This window comes from Cervus canadensis, chromosome 9, assembly GCF_019320065.1.
Source record: "Cervus canadensis isolate Bull #8, Minnesota chromosome 9, ASM1932006v1, whole genome shotgun sequence".
NCBI lineage: Eukaryota > Metazoa > Chordata > Mammalia > Artiodactyla > Cervidae > Cervus > Cervus canadensis.
Window position 1 is genome coordinate 9134389 of NC_057394.1, and position 27024 is coordinate 9161412.

The window sequence follows — 27024 nt, forward strand, 5'->3', positions numbered from 1 at the left end:
CACTTGTTGAAAATGTCAAATCCTTTTTTGTGTTGTTTGCAGAAATGTAACCTGGAATAGTTTAGCCATCCCAGATACACACTGCTCCCCAGAACTGGAAGAAGGCTACCAGTGCCCCCCAGGATTTAAATGCATGGACCTTGAAGATCTGGGACTTAGCAGGCAAGAGCTGGGCTACAGTGGCTTTAACGAGATAGGTCTGTCTTACTGATAAAACACCTTTTCTGTTTCTATTTTACAATGTTTATGAAATGGAGACAGTAGTAACATAATTGATAGTTTATGTTCAGACTGTCTATAAGATTTAAGAAATGCAACTGCAAATTTTAATATATTCTACCCTACAGTCTATAACATACAGTCTGTTTTTATATAGATATGCAACAATGTCTATATAGAGTTAAGTATCTCTTCAATTACTAATTATAGGATTTAAAAATATTTGTTTGTTGAGTAAGGTTCAGGGTTCTTGACTCAAAGAACCCCTTGAATCAACAGGACTTGGTTCCTTCCACATTTAACTAGTAGGCAAGGTAAGTCTTAAATAATTGGAATACTAGACATTGATGGGTACGTGAGAGGTGAAAAGTAATTCTGGGAACAGAAGACAATGAAATACTTAGTGAATGTGCATCAGCTATGTAATAGAGATATGGGGAATGCTTGTATGCAAATACAATGTGCTCAAATGTGTACATTTATTCGCTGCTTGTCCTGTTAAGTCCTGAAATGTGCCATCACACGCAGACTTGGCATCTGGCATTCAGTTGGTATCATTGCATTTTTACAATTCCATGCATGTTGTGCACATTTCATTATTGAAACAAAAAAACCATGGAATTCTAAACACATATGTTATGCTCTGAAAATTTGTCCTAGTCGGTTTAGGCAACCACAGCAAAATATCATAGACTGGGTGGCATAGACAACAGAAATGTACTTCTCCCCAATCTGAAGGCTCTAAGTCTGGATCAGGGTGCAGCATGGTCAGCTTTGATGAGGCCCCTCTCCTTGGCTTGCTGTCTTCTCTCTGTGTCCTTATGTGAGGGTTTGAGTGGGGACAGAGAAAGAGATGGGGAGAGAGAGAGGGAGAGAAAGTCCTCTGGTCTCTTCTTCTAAGGGCACTAATCCCATCATGGGAACCCCACCCCTCATGACCTGGTCCAAACCACATCACCTTCTGAAGTCCCCACCTCCTGATACCATCACACTGGGGGTTAGGGCTTCAGTATATGAATGGCAGGGGCTGAAGGAGTAGACTCAGACATTCAGTCCATGGCACAACTGTTGGAGTCATTTGAAAATGAATTAATCTCATTTTTAAAGTTTCAAGGCCCAGGTACACTTAAGAACATTCTGGACACTTTTACCCAGGACATAAGAGGAAAATCTTTTGGTGTGTAGCAGGGTGGTGGTTGTACTCTTTTGGAAGCCACATCTGGTTCTTTTTCATCCGTCCTGTGCTGTGGTTTCACTTCCCGATGGACCAGCTGTACATTGGGGATTGCATCGCCCAAAGAGAGAACAGCGTCTCTGTCCAGGCTGGAGGGTAACTGCTTCAAACCCAGCCTGGCCACCTTCACACATCAGGAAGAGTGGCTGATGAATCCTATTCCTACTCTATGGCTGCAGTCATCACAGCTCCTAGACAGTGTTATGCAGGATGGCATAATGAACTCTGAGATAACTCTTTGAATTTCAGAAAGGACATGTGAAGACCTTGCACTGATTGAGGAATACTTTCCAGATATGTGAATTAAACCCACAAGGCTTCAGCCTTGGGAGAGAATGTAATACTTGAACTTAGGCTGAGAAAAACCAAATAGTTGATATTTCTGAAGAGTGAATTTTGCAAATAGCACCTACATTTTTATTATATTTTAGTACAGCCGCATAGTAAATTTCCAGTGTAATAGTTAGATGGACATTCTTCATTTGGCCAATGATGTAGTTTTCTGATTCACAGAAATTTAGAAGGCAACAGATGTGAAGCATTCTAATTTTCTGTCCTCTCTTATCTGGTTTTGGAACCGATATTATATCCTCCCCCCTGTCTCAGAAGTGCAAAGACTTTTATGGATGATGCTAGTGACTTTCAGGCATGAGTGGGAAATCACAGGTGTGGTTTGGGAGATGAGATACACAGATTTAGAAAGCTGCTCTGAGCATGTTCCAGAAGTCCTAACAACTGGGGCAGGACTGGAATGCATGACTGGTTAGATCCTGTTGCTCTTTCTTTTAGGGGTTAAGTGTGCCCATGTCTGGAATGGAAAGTGGCCAGCATTCAAGGTTAGGCTGCCCTGGCACTGGCAGCCTCCAAGCCTTTAAAATTATGTTGCTAAATCAAATCTCACCCTGACCATTTTAAATGCAGCAGTTGTGTTTAAACTCCAGTTGCTGCATTATATTCAAGTAGATTCATCTTTCTTCACTGTTACTGACAGGGCTTCAACTAATGTAGATGAAGAGCATCTCTTTGAGCCAGAAAGTCTCCTTCTAAAGTATGTGGGCTTAAGAAGTCCATTTCCAGGAAGGAATCACCCTTGGGGGTAAAAGGCCCCCACTGGGGCAGGAGTCTTACTGTAGCTCTACTGTTTATTTGCACGTTTATCTCCCAAGGATTTAAGCTGCTGGAAAACAGGAAGCATGTCTTTTCATCTTCATGCCTCCAAGGCCTAGAGCAATGTCTGCCTCATAGGGAACCCTGTATGAATATTTACCAAAGGACTGAACAGAGTCTGTGTTCTCTTGAATTCATTGGTGATCCATCATATTTGCACTAGGATATGGAGCCGTAATAGAGAATTAAGTTGTTTTCTTGTTCTCTTCCCTGATTGCATCTGCTTTTATCGGCAGTGTTTGTTCTTTCTCATGACTTCTGTTTCTATACAAGCTTAATTTGGTCTGTTTGCTTCTTTTTCTCAAATGATGATTGAATTCCGCATTATTGTAGAACTAATGGTTAGATGATGAAATGTTGACTTTGAACTATGATAAAAAAATTTTAACATGGTCACTATAGTTTAGATTGAAATTGATAACTACTTCCTGATAAGATGTACCTATGTAGATACACAAACTAGTATTTTAGATTATTTGGCAAGTTCTTATGGAAACAAAAAGATAATGTTTCACCCAAAAATGAGGAAATTAATTTTATTAGGCACATGCGATCATCACTTTCTGCATGCAGCCAAGTTTAAAATGCAATTAGGTGCCTAATTGTGCATTTCAATTTGGCCAGTTTACTCTATAGGTAAGTAATCATGATTAATTTAAAAGGAACATGTTTCCTTTTCTTACTAATCCAATTTATCATGCAATACACTGAATTTCAATCATGTATAAAATTTTATTTGTAAGTAGCATTATGTCTCATGAAAATTTAATACTAATGTTGGAAAACTCAATTTTTAAAATATATTCAAAGCCAGAGTCATTAGGTAGAAAAAAATTACAAAGAGCCCCTCCTGCAAGACTGCAGAGTAAAGACACCTTTTTGTGTCCAAAATCATCCAAGCATTAAGGAGCCTGAGAAACAGAAATGCAATTTCCATATTTAAGGACTCAGAAAAACCTGGAACTATGAATCCCAACCTGAGAGGACCAGGATCCAACAGGAAACTTCTGGAAGGACTCTGGATACAAAGGATCTCAGAGCCAGCAGGATACCGATGTTCTAAACACCCAGTGTTCATTGTACATTCAGTTTAGAAATTCAACAATAAAAATTAAATTCTATAAAATAGCAATAGAATAAAACAAAATAAAATTCCCAGAGGAGCAGAAGAGTCCTGTCTTTGGGTCAGGGCATCAGTGTGTGGCTGATGCTAGGTGTTTTCTGGTATTCCATGTGGCATCATGGACGAGAGGTCCTTGTTCTGCAGACCTCTGGGAGAGAGAGAGGACAGACAAGTCAGTTGTGAGCACCCTGACATGGCTTATCTGCATCGAATAGAACAAGGGAAAGACTCCAGATTTGTAGATCTGACTCTACATTTGTTGTTTAATCATCAGTCGTGTCCAACTCTTTTGCAGCCCCATATACTGTAGCCTGCCAGGCTCTTCTGTCTATGGGATTCTCCAGGCAAGGATACTAGAGTGGGTTGTCATGCCCTCCTGCAGGGGATCTTTCTGACCCAGGGATCAAACCCATGTCTCCTTCATTGCAGGCGGACTCTTTACCACTGAGCCACCTGGGAAGCCCAGGATGACCTGAGAACTTTCTAAAACCTGATTCCCAGGCATCATCCCCAGGCCAATTAAATCAAAACCCTACAGTGATTGAAGACACAGATTAATCTAAAAAGTTCTCTAAGTGATTCAAGTGTGCATGCAGAGTATGGGCCAGTGGACTGAAGCAACACTAATTCTCACATACCCCCCGACCTGTGCAGCTCTTCATTTCTACCCCACAACGTTCCCTCACGCTTCTCTGCGTGAAACAAGACAAACACCTGGTGCTCTCAAAATCATTGTCAAAGATGAGAGAGAATCAAGAAGAATCAGGACCAGTTCTATAACAATGTACCTTTCGGTGCATTTTAAACTGAAAAAAAAAAATACACAAGATATATATATATAACTCAAAAGAATTGCAAAAAAAGACAAATATATACATTAAAAGGGTACAGTTTGATTCAGTAAATTGACACAGAACAATTGACCCTGAGACCTGTCTTGGTGGAGATGCTAAAGAAAGCATCCTTTGGGTATCCAGGAAAAAAAGAAAGATCAAGTCACCTCTAAGAGGGACTTTGAGAAGGGCCTGAAACTTCATGTCACTGTTCAGCTCTCGAATATAATGTCACAGTGCTTACAGAGTCCTTAGGGAAATAATGTGTCAAAGTCTTTGTGATTATTTTTGAAGAGGCAAGAACTCAGAGACTTCATCTTCCATGAAGTCTTCTTGAAGTCACTGAGCCAATCAAGCATAACTGCTCATGGGTCTGGTCTCTAGTACCTATTCTATAAGAGCAGCATCAATACAACCGCAGCATTTACAGACTGTGGTGTAAATGTTGCAAACTGTGATTGTGTAGAAGAGACGACATCAGGGGTGGTGGGCTGATGATGTGGATATCTATTCATAGCAGTGAAAAACAAGTATCATTTTATTACAATATGTGAATCCAGTAATGGAAGCAGATGGATACTCACCTTGAAAATGCATTGCAAAGTTAAAATGACTTTAGAAAAAAATTCAGAACTCAAAATAATGGCTTTGGGGTTTGGATTGTGGATGTTGTATATAGTAGTATGGTGACCTTTGGACAGGAATCAACCTCTCTTGCTTCGGTTTCCTCATCTGTGAAATGGGTGAGTGATTGACATGCCTTATAGGGTTGTTGTGAGAAGCAGCTAGGAAGCTACACTTAGAATAGTATCTGGCACCATGAAGACACATGATAAGCTAGGAATTAGAGATATGGTGGCAAAATAAGGATGTATCACTGTTATTTAAGTAACCAGTTTAACAAAGAAGGGTGAGATACCGATGCTTTCAGATTAGCACCTCAGTGTCTGATGTTATTCCCTTTTCTCTGCACCAGTTTTCCCCTCAACTTGTTCAGGATTTTACAGCAAAAGAGGGGAGTAGAGTGTACATGGACTGCTACTGCTAAGTCGCTTCAGTCGTGTCTGACTCTGTGCAACCCCACAGACGGCAGCCCACCAGGCTCCCCTGTCCCTGGGATTCTCCAGGCCAGAATACTGGAGTGGGTAGCCTATCCCTTCTCCAGGGGATCTTCCCAACCGAGGAATCGAACCTGGGTCTCTTGCATTGCAGGTGGATTCTTTACCGACCGAGCTATGAGGGAAGCCCTGTGATACTTAGTCTTCATGAATCAATTTTTCCTCTCTTACCACTCTCAAAAGTGTCCTCACTTGGGCTTAACTGTCTCTTCAGAATTTTCTTTCGCCTGTACCATTGAATTTTCAGTTTCACTAAGCCTCACACATAGAATTCTATTTAACCCTATGCATGTGAACTTGGGGCCCCTGGATTCCAGCCACCTGTGTCTTCAGCAGCCCTTCAGCAGCTGCGCCTTCCACAGCGCTGAGCAGAGTCCCCGGTGGGGTGGCCCTGAGCAGAAGCCACGGCCACGCTGCTTCCGGCCCCACCACCTGCACCCAGACGCTCGTTTTCTCTCCGCCCCTAAATCACCGTGTCGAATGGTGGCTGACGCGCTAGCTGCTCCTTCATCCTGCTCTTCATGTAGACTGCTGCATCATTGGTTCAAGGGACCCTTCCTATGGCTCATTCTTAAGGACTCCAACACACATCCTGCCCAAGACGTGTGCCTCTGCATCTGAGACATCCAGTGCCCCCACAGTCCAGGAGCAGGCGTTATTGAAAGGACTTATTTGAAGATCACAAAATCTCTTTAGCAGACGCTCAGATTCCGTGATGGAAGTCAGTGTGTGTGGATGTGGGTGTAAGCACACAGTGTAACAGTCTGGGAGCAGAGCACATCCAAACACCCCCACGCTACAGAGGTGGACCGGATAAATCAAATCCGTTTAGTCTATTTAGAAAATGTGTCTCCTTCCATTTGCTGAGTACTTACCCGCCGTTCAAACTCACCCTTCCTCCGTGTTACCACTAGCTCATCAACATGCAGGGCATACAAGCCCAGACAGTGCAATTTTCCGTAATAGCACTGAACGTGAAATTAGAGGAGTTTTGAGCTGGAAAGAGATGAGGCAGCCCTGTGGTTCACTGACACAGTTTCCAGGTGCGGAAACAGCCTCAGAGCCAGAGCGGTCAGAGTTCCAGAGAATTCCACGCCGGGCAAGGCCAGCTCCCTTGTCATGATTCACAGACTCGCCTTATAACTTAGTCTCCCCCAGACCTTTCTACATTTCAGAGATCATTGTTTCATTCAGTAGGAAACTCAGAAAGTACCTTGTAAAGCGTAGTTGTATTTTTAATTTTGTGGTAGGAGCTTAGCATCACTTACCTTCAGTAAGGTGCTGGTGGAGAGGACATCTCCATTTACAGATGCGATATACCAGTTAGAACAAAAACCAATGACAGATCCATAGCATGTGGGAAGGAAATCACAGCCAAAGCCATGAAACTGGCAATTTACTTGTCATGATCGCTCAAAAGAAGGTAAGAAAGTGGGTACAGGAGATGAATACAAAGCTATTCAGAAGGTGGTGTTTAACTCTCAGTTCATTGTACAGCCAGGTAAAAAACAAAACAAAACATATTTCCTTTGATAGAACAGTGAATGTGACTTAATGGTAAAAATTCACCCTAGGAGGTCACTTAAGAAATAAATAGCTATCAGGCTTAGACTCATAAGAACAAAAGAGAAAAGTTCAATTTTTAAAAATTCAGAATGAACTAAACCATGATTCAAACAATTTATAAAGGAAGCCCGCCCATAAGTGAGGTCAACCTATAAACAAGGCATTTGGAAAATAGCTAATAGAAAAGACGTTTAAATCATACATGCTTTTAATGCTACATGGACTGTATATATAGTGGACTATTTTTCTTACTCTTTGCATTCAAAGATAAAGCCAGAAAAGAACAGACACCATGTTCTTTTGGCATCTAATTGTCCAGCAGACAGTCTTCATTATTATAATTACTGTCATTACCTTTGACAACTATGGCTATCATTTATTGATTGCTTATTATGTATCTGGCATGGGGTGAGAGGTTTTTCCATCCGTTGTGCTTTTCATTCTCAAAATAAACCCATAGGCTGTCATTATCTCCAATTGATAAGTGACAAGAATGAGATGAGAAAGAATTGATTTCTCCAGAGTCACACACAGGCCACAGTTGGGAGCCAAACCCCGGTGCCCCGGGAGCCAAGGTGAAAGCCTGTGTTTTCCGGCTGCCTTATCTTTGAGGTTGGCCACGAGTGACCGGGGATCCCTGTGGCTTGTCAGGACAGCTGGTCCATTGTAGAGTCTCATGGTGATGGAAAAAGAGGTGTGTCCTACAGCGTAATAATCCACCAGACGTCATGCCTTCTCTCATCCTGAAGTCTTGAGGACAGAGGGGTGAGTGTGAAGAAGAAGGATAATGTCCACTGCAAACTGAGGGCCACTTAGGGCTGGTCTCTGCCCTTGAATCCAGCCTCTTATAAGGGACTTGGTGCCTGATATGTGTTCACTGTGTGTACAAATCTAGGCAAAAAAAGAATATGCCTACAGATTATATACCAAGTGAAGTGAGTCAGAAGAGAAAGGCAAATATCATATGCAGAGTCTAAAAAAAAAAAAAATGGTACAAATGAACTTACAGAACAGAAATAGACTCTTAGAGAATTTATGGTTACTAGGGGGTATGGTGTGTCACCATACAAAGATATCACCTAGTTATTGACTGCTGGGCTTCCCTGGTGGCTCAGGCGGTGAAGAATCTGCCTGCAATGCTGGAGACCTGGGTTTGATCCCTGGGCTGGGAAGATGCTCTGGAGGAGGGCATGGCAACCCTGTATTCCTGCCTAGAGAATCCCACAGACAGAGGAATTGGTGGGCATTCATGGGGTTGCAAAGAGTCGACACGACTGAGCAACTTAGCACATTGACTGTATGCCCCACACTATACGTTTCATATCCATGACTCACTTATTTTGCAGCTATTAAGTTTGTTCTCTAAATACCACAAATTAAACAACAGTTTTATTTAACTTGATTTTGAAAATGCTTATTAGTTAATTTCTTTATTAGAGATATGACATAAAAAATATTTAATTTATTCATCCTCTTCATTAAAAAAATAAAGCCGTAAAGATTTTCTTCAAATAAAAAAGCCCTCCTTAAAATATTAGGTAGAAAAATCACAGAACATTAGCATCACAGAAGTCAAAATGTGAGTCTTGGATGCAAATCAAGAATTAAAGTGGTGACTTATAATCTTTGTAAATTTTTTTCTGGCAAAGATAAATTAACTGAGCCTTTCAAGAAAATGAAGAAATGAGAATGGACTGCAGCCTACCAGATTCTCATGCGTATGCTCCTAAGTCACTTCTGAAGAAAGTTATTACGGGCATTGAAAATTGGGATTGGTAATTTTCTCCAAGGGGAAATATATTTTAGCTGTTACTAACTTCTGTGGTATTTTCCTCATTTGACTTTGAGTAGTATTGGCTATGAGATACAGACTTAGCTCTTTATGTGAGTCATAAATCAGTTTTATTCGGTATCGATGAGGAACAACATCAGTGGTTATTTTCATCCCTGGTAGTGGTCTGTGCCTGGAACTACCCCTGTATTTTGCTGCAAGAGGATTGACAGTGAATTGAATCCACCTACACAGTCCAGTATTCCAGTTTTAATTCAGAATTTGCTTTAAGATTCCTTCCTATGTTTTTCTCTACTGGCAAGCTCTTATTTTTATAATTTGTCTCTTATTACATCTGATGTTAAATAGGGTCATAAAATGTAGTGAAGGGAGATTACTTTTATTCAGATCATAATAGAATGTAAATTGAACTTTTTTAATGCTGCTGCTAAAAATTGATTCATCAAATTTAAATGTTGTTAAACCACATTTCATGTGGCTCTATGTGATATTAGATGAAAACTTTACAAACAATAGAAAATAGAAAATTATTATGTATCTATAACTATGATTTATTACAGAATGTGCATTTTTATCACAGTTGCAAAAAAGACACAGTAAAGATTAATCTATAAAATATGTAATTGAGATTTATAATACTTTGTGAAAAAGCACTAAAGGATTGTTTGCCCTGCATTAATCTTTATGTTTAGTGGTACTACTGGAATTACTTATTGATTTTTATGAAAACACATGTAGAAGAGAAAATTAGGGTGATGGAATTCAACCAAAAGTGTTTACTTTGATCTGTGATAGTTCTGTACTCTGCACTCTGAAGGTATTCCTTTATTGTGGGATAAGGAAAACTTGACATATTTCTGTTAAATAGAGGATAAAGTCAAGAAGCTTCAATAGTGGAATAGTGCTGAGAGTCTTTGGTCAAATACCAGGGTTATCCCTGGGTTCAGGCGTCACAAATGCCCTCAGGTTACAAAAATGTCCTGAGGTTGGCAAATTGTGTGCTTGATGTTTTCTAAAGGAACAAGATCTTAGGGTATCATTAGATTCTGATAGATCCTTATTTAAGCTAAAATTAGATATGCAGATACTATTCAGAATATTAAAAAGAAATAGATAGGAATGCAAAGATAGAAATTGCAGCCATGATTGGTACAGAGGAACCTATTTACAAAGAAAAAATAGAGAGACAGACATAGAGAACAGACATACGGACACTAAGCGGGTGAATGGGATGCCTTGGGAGATATAATTGAAATATATTAATATACGCTCTTGACTCTGTGTGTAACATAGATAACTAGTGAGAACCTATGCAGCACAGGGAACGCTGCTCAGTGCTCTGTGGTGATCTAAGGGGGAAGGAAATCCAAAAAAGAGGGGCTAGGTGTGTATGGACAGGTGATTCACTTTGATGTGCAGCCGAAACTGGCATAGCATTGTGAAGTAACTGTACTCCAGTAAATTTTTTTTAAAGATACATACTGTCTAGTGTCTATCAGACAGGTGTTCAGATAAGTTCTTGTTGAATGGATTAGGAAAGGCCGTTGCTACAGTGATGTTTCATTGGACAATGAAAGAAGGAATTTTGAAAGTGAATTTCTGGGAGCATTGAAGTGATGATTTTTTTTCATATTATACATATTAATAGAAAACAGTACTCATCAGAAGTATCGAGTGGTTTCCAAGAAATTGGCATGCTTATAGTTACATTTTAAGTATTTGTAGATTATAAAAATAATGCTGGAAAAAGCATGAGATTTAATGAAAGCAATAAATTCTTCCATGTGTAATTCCCTCCCTTCCTCTCTTTTCTGTCTTCCTTCCTTCTTTCATCTTCATGTTTCATGGTATTTAATAAAATGCTTTCAACCATTTTCCTACCAGTAGACACCTAAGTGATTTTCAGTGTTTTACTACAGTACATCTATGTTGAATACACACAGTCATGCGTGAACACACACACACGTGTTTTGTGCATACATTAGTATTCTTAGAGCAGATTCCTGAAACAATGTCTGGGTCAAAGGGTATGCACAGTTTTAACATAATAGGTAACTCATGCTTTATTTATCAAAATAAAGTCCTGCCTTTATTGCGCAATAGTGAGTTTTTAAAATTATAAGGTATTCCTTTCTGATAGGCATAGTTACAAAAGTAAAAAAAAAAAAAGAAAAATAGCGTAGGCCGTATTGTATCCTGTACTCTTCTGAACACCAGCAGTTCATTCTCTTTTCTTTGAATTCTTCATTCCATTCTCCTTGGAATGCCTCCCTCCTCAGGGTCCTGTCAGTCTAAGAGTCACCTTCCAGCCCTCCTTTCCAGTAACTTCTCTGCTGCCCTAGCAGCATTCACCTCCCTCCTATCTGAACTGTGACACCAAGGTGTGTGCATGAAGCCAATGCTACTTTGAACTGTTTCTCACTAGGGTGTGTGCGTGGATGTGTGTGACTCTTGTCTTCCCAATTAGCTGGCTCATGAGATCCTAAGCGCCTCCAGCAAAAGGAAAGCTTCCTCTTCTTCCTGTGATGTCCTGTCTAACTCTCCGTAAGCTCATCATCGCCTTTGAGGACGGGTTGATCAGGTTCACAGTTTTGTATTAGACACACTGCCTTTTTCAACCAACATCCCATGGAAACTTTGTGATTGAAAATGGAAACATGATGCAAATACAGCTCTAGCCTTTAAGTACAGGGTCCATTGAAATGAAGTTGCTTCCACGTGAAACTGCATACCCCTGTGAAACGGCAATGAACAGACCATGAGAGGAGCCTTGTGTCGACAGTGAAGGAAGTGTTCCCTGCTGGCGATGGCAGCCATGGAGCATCATTCCCTTGACTCTCTCTGCAATTCAATTAATTCCACCAGCTAATCAGTTGGAGCAAAAAAGAACCATGTATCAAGGAAAGCCCTAACACTCCTCTTCCTTCAAGACCAATGGGGCCAGGAAAGGGCTGACTCTCACCTCTCCTGGGGCTGCAAGATTTAATAGCAGGAGCCCTGCTTATTAAAACGGTGCCAGACAGGTGGGGCCAGGGTCTCCTCCTCCAGGAGAAAGCTCTCCAGCCCTTGAAGACTTGTCGCTAACCTGAGCCATGCTGGACTGTGGGAAGGAGAATGCATCCACACTTAGTGGGCCGTGAACTTGGAGACAAAGCCTCCCTTCCTGCTCTCTCCCTTTTTCTCACCAGCCCCTCAGCTCCCAAACCCTTAGGGCTTGGGATGCAGGAATTATAAGAGCAAAATATACTAAAGATGCTAAAGTATACTAAAGACACTCAAATATACTAAATGAACTTAAAATAAATATACTAAAATAAGTCATAAATGCCTGTAAATGTCGGCTGCCAAGTTGAAACAAAAATATGGTTGCCAGGGAGAAGAATAGGGAGATAGGGGATAAGATCTGATTATAGAGAATGCGATCTTAAGAGTTATATTTTTACTGTAGCTTTTGTTAAATAAGACATATAGTGACACAGATTAAGCGTGATACCTTTTGTTTTGTTCTTGGTCCAGTACTTCCACTTCTTATGCATTTTTTGAGGATTCAGTGAGTGCTCAAGTCCCGATAAGGGAAGGACTCTGTTTCAAGTTGGAGTCTGCATCTCCTTAGTGGATGACATAGGATATTTACTTGCCTCTCTGTTTTTTTTCTTTAATAATTATTTATTTTGCCTTATTTATTTGGCTGCACCAGGTCTTAGTTGCAGCAGGCCTATGGAATCTTTAGTTGCAGTTTGTGGGGTCTAGTTCCCTGACCAGGAATTGAACGTGGGCCCCCTGCATTGGGAGCATGGAATCATAGCCACTGAGCCACCAGGAAATCCTTAAAAATCAGTACGAATATCATATATATATATATATCTTAGAGGGTAGTTTCAGTTCAGTTGCTTAGTCATGTCCGACTCTTTGTGATCCCATGAACCTCAGCACGCCAGGCCTCCCGGTCCATCACCAACTCCCGGAGTTTACCCAAACTCCTGTCCATTGAGTCGGTGATGCCATCCAACCATCTCATCCTCTGTCATCCCCTTCACCTCACGCCCTCAATCTTTCCCAGCATCAGGGTCTTTTCATATTGGAGTTTCAACTTCAGCATCAGTCCTTCCAATGAACACCCAGGACTGATCTCCTTTAGGATGGACTGGTTGGATCTCCTTGCAGTCCAAGGGACTCTCAAGAGTCTTCTCGAACACCACAGTTTGAAAGCATCAATTCTTCTGTGCTCAGCTTTCTTTATAGTCCAACTCTCAAATCCATACATGACTACTGGAGAAACCATAACCATAGAGGGTAGTAGGAAGATTAAATTATTCTCATTCTCATGCCAAATGAGTTCTCAATAGAATTTAACTATGGTTATAATGATCACTTTTACCAGATATATAGTCATCAGTTAAATGAATGAATGAATTATAGAGCAAACTATTTTTAAGTCACACAATTAGAAAGTAACTGTGTTAGCATCAGCTTACCTCCTTTGAGTCCTGGCAAAACATTCATGATCATACAACATAATCTAACAATATCCTCATATTTTACTATGCTAGTATATGTTCTGTTTACTTCTGTTTTGTCTCCTCCATGTACACTTTCATTGAAAATGAAAGTTTGAAACCTATTTTCTGATTCTCTGCACTGCATCTAGATGCTGCCAGCAAACCCATCTCTCAGCTGAGATGCTTTGTCCTTGCAGGCCTTCTATAAAGTTAAAGCAGTGCTGAGTTGACTAGGGCAAGACTCAGTAGACCGCTGGCCTATGAGCCACATCCTGCTTACCACCCGTTTTTGTAAATAAAGTTTTATTGCAACTCACCGTCCATTTGTTCACCTATGGTCTGTGGCTGCTTACTGACAAGACAGCAGAATTTCTGTAGTTCGGTGGAGACACCATGCTCCATAGAGACAAAACATGCCATCTGATTCTTGACAGAAAAAGTTTGCCAGCCACCACACTAAGGCTTCCGTGGTGGCTCAGATGGTAAAGAATCTGCCGGCAAAGCAGGAGACCTGGGTTCTGTCCCTGGGTGGGGAAGATGGCAGCCCATTCCAGTGTTCTTGCCTGGAGAATCCCATGGAGAGAGAAGCCTGGTGGGCTACAGTCTGTGGGGTCACCAAGAATCGGACACGACTGAAGTGGCTTAGCACTCGCCCTAGACTAACAATAGGAAAAACTACTCGGCGGATGCTTCTTCTTACTGTGTCTTCCCCCAGCTGCCTGGAGTGCTTGGCAATCCTTGTATTCACTTCTTCTTACACCCCTTGGACTTGGGAAGCTCAAAGGCCACAGCACATCTTTTAGTTTTATGTAGATTTGTGATAAAATCTAGACTCTCCTTCTCTGAGTCAAAGCCCCTTAAACTCTAAACATGAAATTTGCGAAGACAAGTTACCCTGGATGTATGTGCCCCCGAGAGCCACCCCCTTTCTGTGATCTCTCAAGCACACAGACTGTTTTTCTTGAAACTGTCATTGACTTTAAGTCAGAAATTTTTGGAGACTGGGTGACAGGCTAGACATAGAATCGAATGAATCTTGATTAGCTTTAATTAAATGGAAATTCCTTGATATGGGGGTAAGAGTTTCAATGATTAAAGAAATTGCTTAGAAAATCAGAATCAAAACACTAACAGTTATTCTGCAGTGACTTGTTTTAGCCAGAAAACACTAAAAATGAGTGAGAGGAGGTGAAAAGATCTGGCATTCATTTATTCACTCATTCATTGGTTCAGCAAATATTTATCAAGTAGCTACTATCCTTTGCCAGCATGCCTCAAGTTGGGAATGCGTAGCTAAAACAGTTGCAGTTTAATTTTTTTTATAGCTTTTCCCCCCAAAATGATTTGTTGTTGTATGTGTAGCACCTTGCACTGTTATCTGTGTTCTGAAATAAAAAAAGAAGTCTGTTCCTAAAACAAAACAATACATATTAGGCATTGTGTTAGCATCAACAGGCACTAGGAATGTGCTAACACAGAACCAGAGATGGATAGCATTGTATTTTTCAAAAATTCACTTTTGCTTATAAATTGATTTCTTTAATAAGAGCTGACTTGTTTTAGGTGCTAGAACTCCCAATTCTGTACTTAATTATTTTGGGTTAGCCCACGCATAGTAGTACTACATTTCAAGAAATAGATTGCCAAACGGGATTTTCCATTGAGTTTTTTAAAAAGGAAACATGTAGGCCAAAATACAGCATAAACTATGTGAACTCATACGAAAAGATCATTTAGGCATCAACAGATTTGGATCAAACGCTCAAATTTCTAACAAGTTTCTAAAATAAAGGTGTTTACTTCTCTTCATCAGTTTAATAGGAGGGCCTTGCACTCATTTTTGTTGGTGATGAACTGAATTTTACAAGCTCTGTACAATGAAGCCGGAGTGAGCAGAAGTTGAGTCAAAATAATGGATAACACATCTGACATCTTCTTAGGCTCTTGTTCTGACCACACCCCCTTTTAACCTAAGGGGAGAGTCCTGAAGGCTCAGAGTTCATTAGCTTGCAGCTGTCTGAGATCAGTTTGCAAAGGCTTAAAAGAAAGTCAGCCACAGAAAGCAGCCGGCAGTGGCCTGGAAAATGCACAAAGGAGAGGGGCAGCTGGTGGGGAAAAGCATATTCCGCTGAGACATCTACACAGGGGTCAAAAGGATCCTGGGCCACTGGAAACGGAACCTGGAGAAAGTCTTGAAGGCAGACAGCCTGGAATCAAAGGCAGCAGCTGGCAAAACAGCTCAAAGCAGAGTAACGTTGTGATTCAAGAGGACTTATGAATTGCTGTGTTGGATAGTGACTGTTAGGCTTGTTCGTAAGGAGAGAGAACTTAGCATTTATGTAGTGCCTGCGTTGGGCCAAGCACTGTGAGTGGTACTTTTCACCCAAGTCAGCTAGCCTAACATCCAGGGCACCTCTTCAGTGTAACAGTTATCCTACAGGTCACGTGTAGTTTGGCAAGTGTAAGAGCCTATGGTCATCTCTGTTTATACATATGTTTATGAGATTTCCTGAAATCGACCTACTTGTTCATTTCTTATCCATAGTCTGTACTGTTTCATGTGGAAGACACATGCCTTTCAATTGTATTCCAAATTGATCAATACTGTATAGATTTCAGTCTCCGTGAAGCTGTGGACAGATGGGTGAGATGGTGATATTGACAGGGACTGGCTTGTACAGAGGTTTAATCCTTTGAGGAAAAGGATAGCAAACACAATGGCAGTTGTCCAAAACAAATAGGAAACCAAATCAAAAGAGAAAAATGCTGCTAGAGAATGAAATATATTTTAAATGTATTTACTGCATAGCTTGATATTTTAAGGGCTTCCCTGATGCCTCAGTTGATAAAGAATCCACCTGTAATGCAGGAGACCCCGGTTTGATTCCTGGATTGGGAAGATCCGCTGGAGAAGGGATAGGCTACCCACTCCAGTATTCTTGGGCTTCCCTTGTGGCTCAGCTGGTAAAGAATCTGCCTGCAATGTGGGAGACCTGGGTTCGATCTCTGGGTTGGGAATATCCCCTGGAGAAGGGAAAGGCTACCCACTCCAGTATTCTGGCTTGGAGAATTCCATGGACTAATTCCATGGTATAGTCCATGGGGTCCCAAAAAGTTGGACGTGACTGAGCAACTTTCACTTTCACTTTGATATTTTAAAGTCTGGTGTTAGTTTCAATGCTTCTTTCTCTCTTTTTACAAGAGAAGCCCACTAAAATATTACCCGTTGACATTCTTTTTATTTACTTTCATCAGAGTTGAATATTTGTCGTGCAGGCATGTGAGTTCTGTATTTATTATATACTCCTCTATGAGATGCTTGAGATGTGCTATGAGTTCTCAAATTATTTAACTGGATGGTTACCAAAATTTATAGAGTGATGATATATGTGAGCCATCTTATCCCTGGTAGTAAAATTTTGACCCTCTGGTTGCCCGATTGAATACATTCATATTGATAATGTATGTTTGCTGAATGTTAATATCATATGAAGTTATTAAGAAGCTAAGTTTCACTCCTCTTGGTTTGCTGGGTGATGTGCATTTTGATTAACTTGACCCTTGCCCTGTTTATTCGGTGCAGATGAATGCGTCCCTATGACGAGGGAGCCAGTCTCAGGAACTCCTTCACCACCTACAGTAAAATGGCAGAGCACACACTTAGGGATTTGGGGAAACACAGTAGTTTACCAAACGCAAGTCTTCAGACAGTTTACAGATAGACATCGGCAAAGTCAGCACCCCAGGAAAAGCAGTTATGAGAAAACACAGATATATACATTATTTGCACATTAATACATCTGACTGTTACTCTTTTATATCCCCCCACTGAGATCACGGAGGGCTTTCCTGGTGGCTCAGACTGTAAACAATCTGCCTGCAAAGCAGAAGACCCGGGTTCGATCCCTGGGTATGGAAGATCCCCTGGAGAAGGGAATGGCAGCCCACTCCAGTATTCTTGCCTGGAGAATCCCATGGACAGAGGAACCTGGTGGGCTACAATTCATGGGGTCACAAACAGTTGGACACAACTGAGTGACTTTCACTCACTGAGCTCATGGAAAATCATGGGACATATTTTTCCTTCCTATTATATACTGTGAATTCTCACTAATAACTGGACTGAGAATTATTGCAAGTACAGGGTGTAGGCAGAGGATAAGATTTACATGTGAAACTTTATGTTCTAGCCCTGAAGTAGGCCAGTATGTTTAGGTGCTGTTTTTTACTTTTTCCTTCGGGTTTATTAAGAGGTAATTGACAAAGAACATGGTTTAAATCTAAGTTTACAACGTGATGATTTGTTACACGTGTATATTGTGAAATGTAATAGCATCCAAGGTTAGTTATGGGTGTTGTTTTCTTTTAGTTATTGACTTTAAAATGCCATCAAGCATAAGGAAGCGCAATCTTAAAAATAAATTTTTTAAAAAATGACATAACAATGGGGGCCTATGGAAACAGAATCCAAGGACATGTACTTTTGCTGAATTAGTAAAGTTGCATCACATTGTTCACATTGTTAAGAACCGAGATTAGTTGGTGATATCAACTGATTACTCCATTAAATTTGAAATTTGTTTGGCAAATCTTAACGCAGAGACATTTATCCTAGTTAAGAAAAATGGCTGAGGTCTGTTATTATGGGTTGTTTAAGCCTTGTCATCTGTTAAGAAATTTGGCAAGTTCATTATTTATAATTCCCAATGTATTATTCCAAATAATTATCAGTTGACTGATGTTTGGTATGCTGATACAGTTAGTTGTAGGCTGTTTTGTGTTAAGTAAATATATATGAAATGAAATCACAATATTATTGAATTATAAGAAACTTAATAAAGGTGGTGAATCATAATTGCTATTTTGTTGGAATATATTTTTAGAATTTTTAATGTTTTATTAGCAGAACAGTCTTATCTTTTAAAATATGTACACTTAGAGATGCTTAGCTAAATTGTTTTCAATAATCATATAGTAGTATAAGCAAATGGTTTCCACATAAATCATAAATGATAGAAATTAAAGATGAAACTAAATATATTAGATCATCAATTCTATCCTTTTGCCAAGACATTAGACTTCAAATAAAAGGCACATCAAACATTAAACAGATGATTTCTTTGACAGTCTATTTAAAGATACTGAATTAATGGACTGAAAATATTTTTTAAATTACTATTCTTTTGGGATGGTATAAAACCATGCTTTAAAAAATTAGGAATCTCATACTGCTACTGATGAAATCATATACTATCTAGCCTAACATTTGTCAGTATATTACATACTGTAAAGTGCACATTGTACATTGTCAAATAATTTATACTCTACAGTTCATACATTTTTATCAGTTGCCCCATTTTAATTTGTACAATCATATTTGTGCATTGCCTATTGATTTGCATATTAGAGAGTTTCAAAGTATAGACTTAAAATCTATTTGTATGGATTCCCTGTATTCCACATGCACTCATAGACATCCACAGACATACCCCATGAAACTAGAACCAGTGAATGGATACAAAGGTAAGGTCATGTAAAAGATAAATTAATTGGAAAAAATCTTATAAGCATATAACATGCCCTGATAGTGAATTATCATCTATGACTAGATGTTGACATTTTTTCTATGTCTTTCACTTGTAAAGTGAGGGGCTTCTATAAAACTTTCATAATAAAGGTCATCTGACTCACGACCTGAATGCTTCTTGAATTTAGAAAATTTCAGTTACATCAGAAATAATTTTTTTCTTTTAAAAACTGTTAAAGTAGCAGAGTCTTTTTTGATGACTAGGTCTGATTTTGGCCTCCTCTATAGTATCTCTAAGATAACATTATTCTGAATTCAGTCTGTATCCTTTCAGACTTTAAACTTACCAGTCTATGGCTCTGCATATGTATGTGTATATACAATATGTGTAACAATGTTTTCATATTATTCATGAATAAATATGCATCAACTACACTTAGTTTAGCAGCTAGGTAATCTTTAATTCTATGACTGTCAAATATTTTATTTGTTCGTTCTGCAACTGATGGACCCTTTTTCTCTTTGCGTGTGATTACTCACAGTGAAGTGTTAAATATCCTTGTGTGAGTATCTTGATGCGCAGTGTGCATAGCTCTCTGTAGTAGATACCTGTAAATAGAAGTGCTGGGTTTGCATATTTTTGATTTAATAGACACTTCCGAATTGCTCCTATAAACTAGCATTGTGAGTTGAGTAAATCTGTTTTCCTTTCAGCATGGCAGTATTCAATACTATCAAACTTTTAAATTTTAGCCAATCAAATGGGTGTGAAGAGGTGTTTCTGTGTGTTTCTAGTATTAATAATTAGTGAGCTTTTAGTCAAGTTAGGCGTCTTCTCACGTGTTTATTAGACTTCCTTGGTGGCTCAGTGGTGAGGAAACCTCTTGCCAGTGCAGGAGATGCAGGCTCAATCCCTGAGTCAGGAAGATCCCCTGGAGGAGGAAATTGCAACCTACTCCAGTATTCTTGCCTTGGAAATCCTGTGGACAGAGGAGCCTGGTGGGCTACCATCCATAGGGTCGCAAAGAGTTGGACATGACTTAATGACTAAACAACAACACCATATGTTTTTTGGTCAGATTTCTTCTGTAAATTGCTGGTTTATATACTGTGCCCATTTTTCTCTTGGCTTGTCTACCTTATTCTTATATATGTTCTGGATACTTGACTTTTGTCTGATACTTGTTTTCAGCCTGTAGTATTTCAGAGTGAATGAAAGTATGTATGCTGGACGCCTAAAACTCAAGAAATGTACAAGGGGACAGAAGCCGTGTTCTAAGTAAGGATTTGACTTGTGGGAAGAGAGTAAAGAGTGGCGTATAATGGATGAAGGATTTCGCACAAATGGGAAGTGCAGAATCAGGATTGTCTTCGTCACAGTATGGACACCATAGAAAAGATATTGTCATCTGTATTGTGATGGAGAAATTCACAGGGCTGCTCTGTAGCCTGGCAAATCTCGTGACCCTTTCTTCTAACCCTGGGAAAGTATTTCTAGAGTGGAAGAAGATGAGTGCCAAAGGACTGTAGTGAGAGGGTATTAGAATTAAATATAAGGAGGGACAGATGTAGCAAGAAGGCAGATTTGATCGCTGCCTCCACTCCAAGAACATAAAAATAAAAATAATAGTGGATAAGTCATCGTGGACATGTGTCAGGAGCAAGGATACAGCTCTTAAGGCTGACTGTCATCGTTAACAAAAAGCCTTTGAGACAGATTCTAAGAACCTGAAAGATGGATAATGGGCCATTCCGTATGATCAATGTCTTAAAAGGCAGAAAACTGTCTAATGGGATACAAAAATGGAGACTTTTTCCTTCCACATCCTAATATTCTCCTGAAAAAAACAGTTTTATATGGCACTGGAAATAATAGTACACAGCAAGAACCATACTTTGTGGCTTCATTGAGCGTCTCGAGTGTCTAAAAGGTACAAAGCTAAAACCCAAATGACTTCAGCGTGCAAAATGTCCCAGAATGTGTGATTTTACTTTTAAAACAGAAAGTCAGTGGGGGAAAAAACCTTAATCTCTAATCAAACATAAAATGGTAACCAGAGCTTCTCTAACATGTATTTTATTTAAGAATATTGCAAAATTCATAATGTCCTCACTTTGTATTAATTTTAGTTTGTTGTAATCTGAGGAAATTAGGAAAATCTTGTACAATTAATTCTTCATAGCTGAGATGTTGTCACGCATATCTGTAAGACTTGCTTTGTTATTGTTGTAAGTTGAACAGCTGAAGGTAGATTTAGAATACTGAATAACTTAGTGTACACTCAGTACTACCAGGCAGAAGGAGATGGAAAGCAGAATCATTGGGATGCCGGGTGGAGAGAACAGCAGCCGTGTCTATCACGAGAAATAGAATTTGATTTTAGGGATTAGGTACTTGGACTTCCCAGGTGGTGCTAGTGGTAAAGAATCTGCCTTCCAAGGCAGGAAACGCAAGAGATGCACATTCGAATATCAAAGGAAGTAGAAAAGACTCTTGAGTCCCTTGGACTGCAAGGAGATCCAACCAGTCCATCCTAAAGGAAATCAGTCCTGAATATTCATTGGAAGGACTGATGCTGAAGCTGAAGCTCTAATACTGTGGCCACCTGATGTGAAGAACCAACTCATTGGAAAAGACCCTGATGCTGGGAAAGATTGAAGGCAGGAGGAGAAGGGGACGACAGAGGATGAGATGGTTGGATGGCATCACCGACTCGATGGACATGAGTTTGAGTAAACTCCGGGAGATGGTGAAGGGCAGGGAAGCCTTTTGTGCTGCAGTCCATGGGGTCGCAAAGAGTCGGAAACAGCTGAGTGACTGAACAACAGCAAGGCTCTTATGGGATTGCGTTTCCCTTTCCTTTGGTCCGTGTTTGTTAAGTTTGTAGGGTAGCGAGGGATTCTGTCTCTGTGGGTCATTTGTCAGCTTTGATGAATCCTCTACATGTGCAAACAGTCTTGCCTGGTGCCATGGTCACTCTCCAAATGCATTATGTGCAATTGTGTCCACGAAGCTTTTCTAAAATATAAACATTGTTTGGAATTTTAGGGATCTCTTCTTGATGACTTGTTTAAACTGTGGTGTTTTCTTGAAGACTTCTGTAGCATCGACTTGGTTGTATATAACGCTTGTCTCTTTATCCGACTAAGGATACAAGGGACATGAAGCACACAGATCTTGAATTTAACTACCTTTTCTGCTCAAGAGCCAAGTCTTTTTAAAAAACTTGATGTCAGGTAGATCCCACTAAAGTCCTAGATGCTTGTGCATATAGCTTCCCCTAATCAGAAGCATTATTTTCTGGTGACAGTGGAAAATGCCAAATGTACCATCTTTACTGTGTTCTAACAATGCCCATGCTTAGGGAGTCCTGAACCTTTTCAGAAATAGTGTACGGAAATAGTGTCACATTTTCTATTGTTGATGCCAACATAACCTCATCTTGCTTTTTTCATGTATACTACAAAATATACTATAGTATATATACAAAAGTAGTATACCACAGAAGTACAAAAAAAGGAGCATATTTTTCTGACCCCCCAATTTTCGGTGGGTCATTCCAGAAGAATTGACATTCCCATGAATGCCAAAAAAGAGAGTACGGAATTTTTTAGCTTTTGAAAAAATAATGGGATACATACATCAGTTCAGTTCAGTCACTCAATTGTGTCCAACTATTTGCAACCCCATGGACTGCGCAGCACTCCAGGCTTCCCTGTCCACACACACATGGGGTTCCCTGGTGCTGTGATGATGAAAAATCTGCCTGCCAATGTAGTGGGTATAAGAGATTTGGGTTCAATCTGTGAGTCAGGAATATCCCCTCGAGAAGAGAATGGGAATGCACTCCAGTATTCTGCTTAGAAAATTCCATGGACAGAGGAGCCTGGTGGGCTACAGTCCTTGGGGTCGCAAAGAATAGGACATGACTCATACATACATGAGTAATATTTCTGTGAGTTATGTACGCGTAACAATAACAAAACGAACTCCGGTTAGCCCGCCAACCAACTTAAAGTTCAACCTTCCTAAAACCCGAGGCTCTAAGTGTGGTCTATGAGCCCTGTAGAGATAACCACTCCAGAAAAGGGTGTGGAAGACAGCAAGAAAGCCATCTCTAGGTTTTTAGGAATCACACAACCAAAGTAAAAAATAAAATACAGGACTCCCTAGATGATTCATTTGATTGGTTTTCTCTACACAGGAGGATGTAATAAATGGGCTGAGGCAGATGTGGAGGGTTAGGCTGAGTAGTGACGTAGAAATTTAATCAGGGAGCAGTTGTTGGTTCCCGGAGCTAACCAGACTGTGTTGTGTGGGTTTCATCTGATGACATTCACAGGGGAAAGTCAGATTCTCTGGACAGTAGAGATCAGTGGTGCACAGTTTTCACATGTAGATGTTTGAGAGTCAGTACCTAACAAAAGTGAATCGGATCAAAATTCTTAACATCAGTGATTCAGTAACACCTCCAGAGAATATCTACTTTGTGACTAAAATTTCTTGCCATCATCTCATAAAATTATCCTTAGTGCATCCTTATTATAAAGATGTTCTATATCAAGCATGTTGTTTGTATCAGTAATTACACATTCTTTAATGGTGCTATGTAAGTCCAATACTTCGGCCATCTCATGTGAAGAGCTGACTCATTGGAAAAGACCCTGATGCTGGGAAAGATTGAAGGCAAAAGGAGGAGGGGGTGGCAGAGGGTGAGATGGTTAGATAGTGCCACCAACTCAATGGACATGAATTTGAACAAACTCTGGGAGATAGTAAAGGACAAAGAAGCCTGGCTTGCTGCAGTCCATGAGGTCACAAAGAGTTGGACACAACTTAGCGACTGAACAACAAAGATAAGTGGGAACAAATTTATAAGACTAGAACCTTTCTAATTATTTGACTAAATAGTTTCAAGAGGTAATAGAAAGCTCTTTAAATTCCCCTAAATTGCATTTCACTGGTTAATTTATGGGGCTTCCCTGGTGGCTCAGATGGTAAAGAATCTGCCTGCAGTACAATGCGGGAGACCCAGTTTCGATCCCTGGGTCAGGAAGATCCCCCAGAGAAGGGAATGATAATTTATAGACAGCCATAAAGTGAGGATAAAAAGAGGAAAATGCATTGAATATTATGCATTTCAATTAAATGTTTAAGAAAAACTAGAAACATTTAGGTTAATTATGCTTGGCAGTTATAACACTTTATTTTTAAAATGAAAAATCATTTAGCAATCTAAAAATATTTATACTTAGCATCCTAAAATTATTTATTTGCATCAGTCAGTGAAGCAGTTTTTATCATAAATCTATTCTGTGGCAATCTACAGAATGAAAATAAGTAAATTTTAAAATTAGAGCTATAGTAGTCCCAGCCCTATGAGGCATTTAGAAAGGAAAAATATAAACTCAGTGTTGTTTATTTTTTCTCTTGCAATAGAGGCAAGAAATTAAAGCAAGAATTTTCCAGGGTTCAGGTATAAAAGGATGTATTCTTTACCAGAAAGCACAGTGCTGACAGATGGCTAAAATTTTCATCCAAGAAAAATCTAGTGTTTGAACTTAAGGAAATGGAAAATTTCTTTGCTGGACCTCATAATATTTTCAGTGCCTATTGCAAGTCAGGAAAGATGAATGTGGAAATAAGACATTTCTTGAAAACATGACATAAATAGGTAATTTTGAGAAATCACCAAGATGTATTGGTTCAATTAGATGGTTGGCAATGCCAGAATTTTGTGTAGATGGAGAACAAATCTAGACTCCTTGGAGACCTCTAACCCAAGTGTCTCTCTGAGTGATTCACAGGAAATGCCTGAATACTTTCTTAAGCACTCTTGGAGACAATCTGTGATAAACCCAGGACAGGCCACCAGGGAAGCCCCTAATTACATTTAAGAAACATATTCATTAGATGAATGAATAGTAGTGATTACTTGATATTAATCATTATCACTGATTCACCATTATAAATCAGTGAATTAATTTTCTTGATGACTTTTTTGAGAGATTATATGTTTATGGAATGGTATGCAGATTCTTAAGGCTTCCCTGGTGGCTCAGATAGTAAGGAATTCGCCTGCAATGCAGGAGACCTGGGTTCGATCCCTGAGTTGGGAAGATCCCCTGGAGGAGGGCGTGGCAACCCACTCCAGTATTCTTGCCTGGAGGATCCCATGGACAGAGGGGCCTGGCGGGCTACAGTCCACGGGGTCGCAAAGAGTCGGACACGACTGAACAACTAAGCATGGCACAGCACATGCAGATTCTTAAGAGGACAGTTTTCTTTGGTTATATCTTAAATTAGCATAGAATTTTCCCTTTAATTTCTGCATAGAAACTTAGTATAGAAAAGATTGTTCACTCACCTGCGAATTCATCTCACCCTAGTACCAGTTAGGAAGATTGCTCCAAGTTTTCTGAACGGTAAAATGTGAAATATCTTGAGATTTAATACAATCACATCTACTTTTCTAGTTATCCTATCAAGCAAGCAAGCAAGCAATATCTAAATGAAATTTTTAAAAAGGAAAGTAAACCAGATTGGAACCAATGCCTTCACAGTGAGCTGTGTTGGCTCTTGGTAGTTTCCACTTTCTTTCCTAAAGGTCTTCAGAGGATCTAGACTTTCTAAAATTAATGGTTGTTTTTTATATTTTTGGGGCTTCCCTGGTGGCTCAGACGGTAAAGAATCTGCCAGCAATGCAGAAGACCTGGATTTGATCCCTGGCTTGGGAAGATCCCCTGGAGGAGGGCATAGCAACCCACTCCAGTGTTCTTGCCTGGAGAATCCCCATGGACAGAGGAGCCTGCTGGGCTACAGTCCACAGGGTTGCAAAGAGTCGGACACGACTGAGCGGCTAAGTGCATTTATATTATTGACAAATTTTCTTTCTCAAAGTCAAGGTTACATTGACTTTTTGCTGGTTTTATAATTGTTCTCATTTTTACTAGTTTTTCTCAGGGATGGCAGCTTATTGATTTACTAACAATTTATCTGATGCCTGTTAGTTAGTGTGCTAAGGGTACCCACCCACCTTTTCTTCCCTCACATCCCTGAACATGTCTTTCCTTGTTAAACTCTTGATTGTGTCCTATCCAGTTTAATGATTCTCTTCCTTAAGGTATTAGATCCCTCTGTTGTTTATCCTCAGGCTCCACATTGCCAGGAATCACTATTGTTTTGCAAACTTCAACCTCACTTTTAACCCTGACCTGGACACATTATATATGAAGATCTGCCAACCTGATGTATTTATTTATTTGGAATTACATATCCAACCTTTTGCCTTTTTTAAAATGTTATTTTATGAAATATGAGCTCCAAAGAGAGTCTGTAGACTTCCCAGGTGACTCAGTGGTAAAGAATCCACCTGCCAGTGCAAGAGATGCAAGAGACGTGGGTTCGATCCCTGGGTCAGGAAGATCCCCTGGAGTACGAAATGTCAACCCACTCCAGTGTTCTTGCCTGGAGAATATCATGGACAGAGGAAGAGGAGCCTGGCAGGCTACAGCCCATGAGATCACAAAGAGTTGGACATGACTGATCGACTGAACACACATGTGCAGAGTCCCTAGGTAGGCATCTTGGTTTCTCTAGGAGTTTCTTCTTTGTCTTTATGGGTTTATTTATTTTTGTATTGACTAAGTGTTATTCCTTGAGGCCTCCCCCAGCTTCCATCCAGTGCTGTTATTTTCCTTCCATTTGAAAGGTTCTTCCTTAGGTTTTCATTGGAGGCAGTTTCTAGGGAGCAATACTCCTGCATTTCCCAGCATTGTCCTCCACCCACCAGCAAGAAATGTGAGTGACTAATAGGTAGTCACCCTCGGGTGAGAAATTAAGTACACACAATTTAACACATCTTATGGCTTCCAGATGACACATTAGAGGCAAAGTCTACTCACCCGCCTTTGCTTAGGACCCAGCTGCTGCTGGGTGTTCATGG

The 27024-nt window shown here is 40.0% G+C and overlaps 1 protein-coding gene across 4 annotated transcripts in view; it reads left to right on the forward strand.

Moving 5' to 3' along the window:
• The window catches only part of NALCN (sodium leak channel, non-selective), a 294668-nt gene that overhangs the window by 50576 nt on the left and 217068 nt on the right, over nucleotides 1-27024 (forward strand). For 3 of the 4 annotated variants that reach the window (XM_043477974.1, XM_043477976.1, XM_043477975.1), the window contains one exon: nucleotides 43-197. In XM_043477974.1, coding sequence (XP_043333909.1) covers nucleotides 43-197 — 155 coding nt within the window. Of the gene's footprint in view, nucleotides 1-42; nucleotides 198-27024 lie in introns of those variants that run through there. The other variant, XM_043477977.1, reaches the window with a different exon arrangement.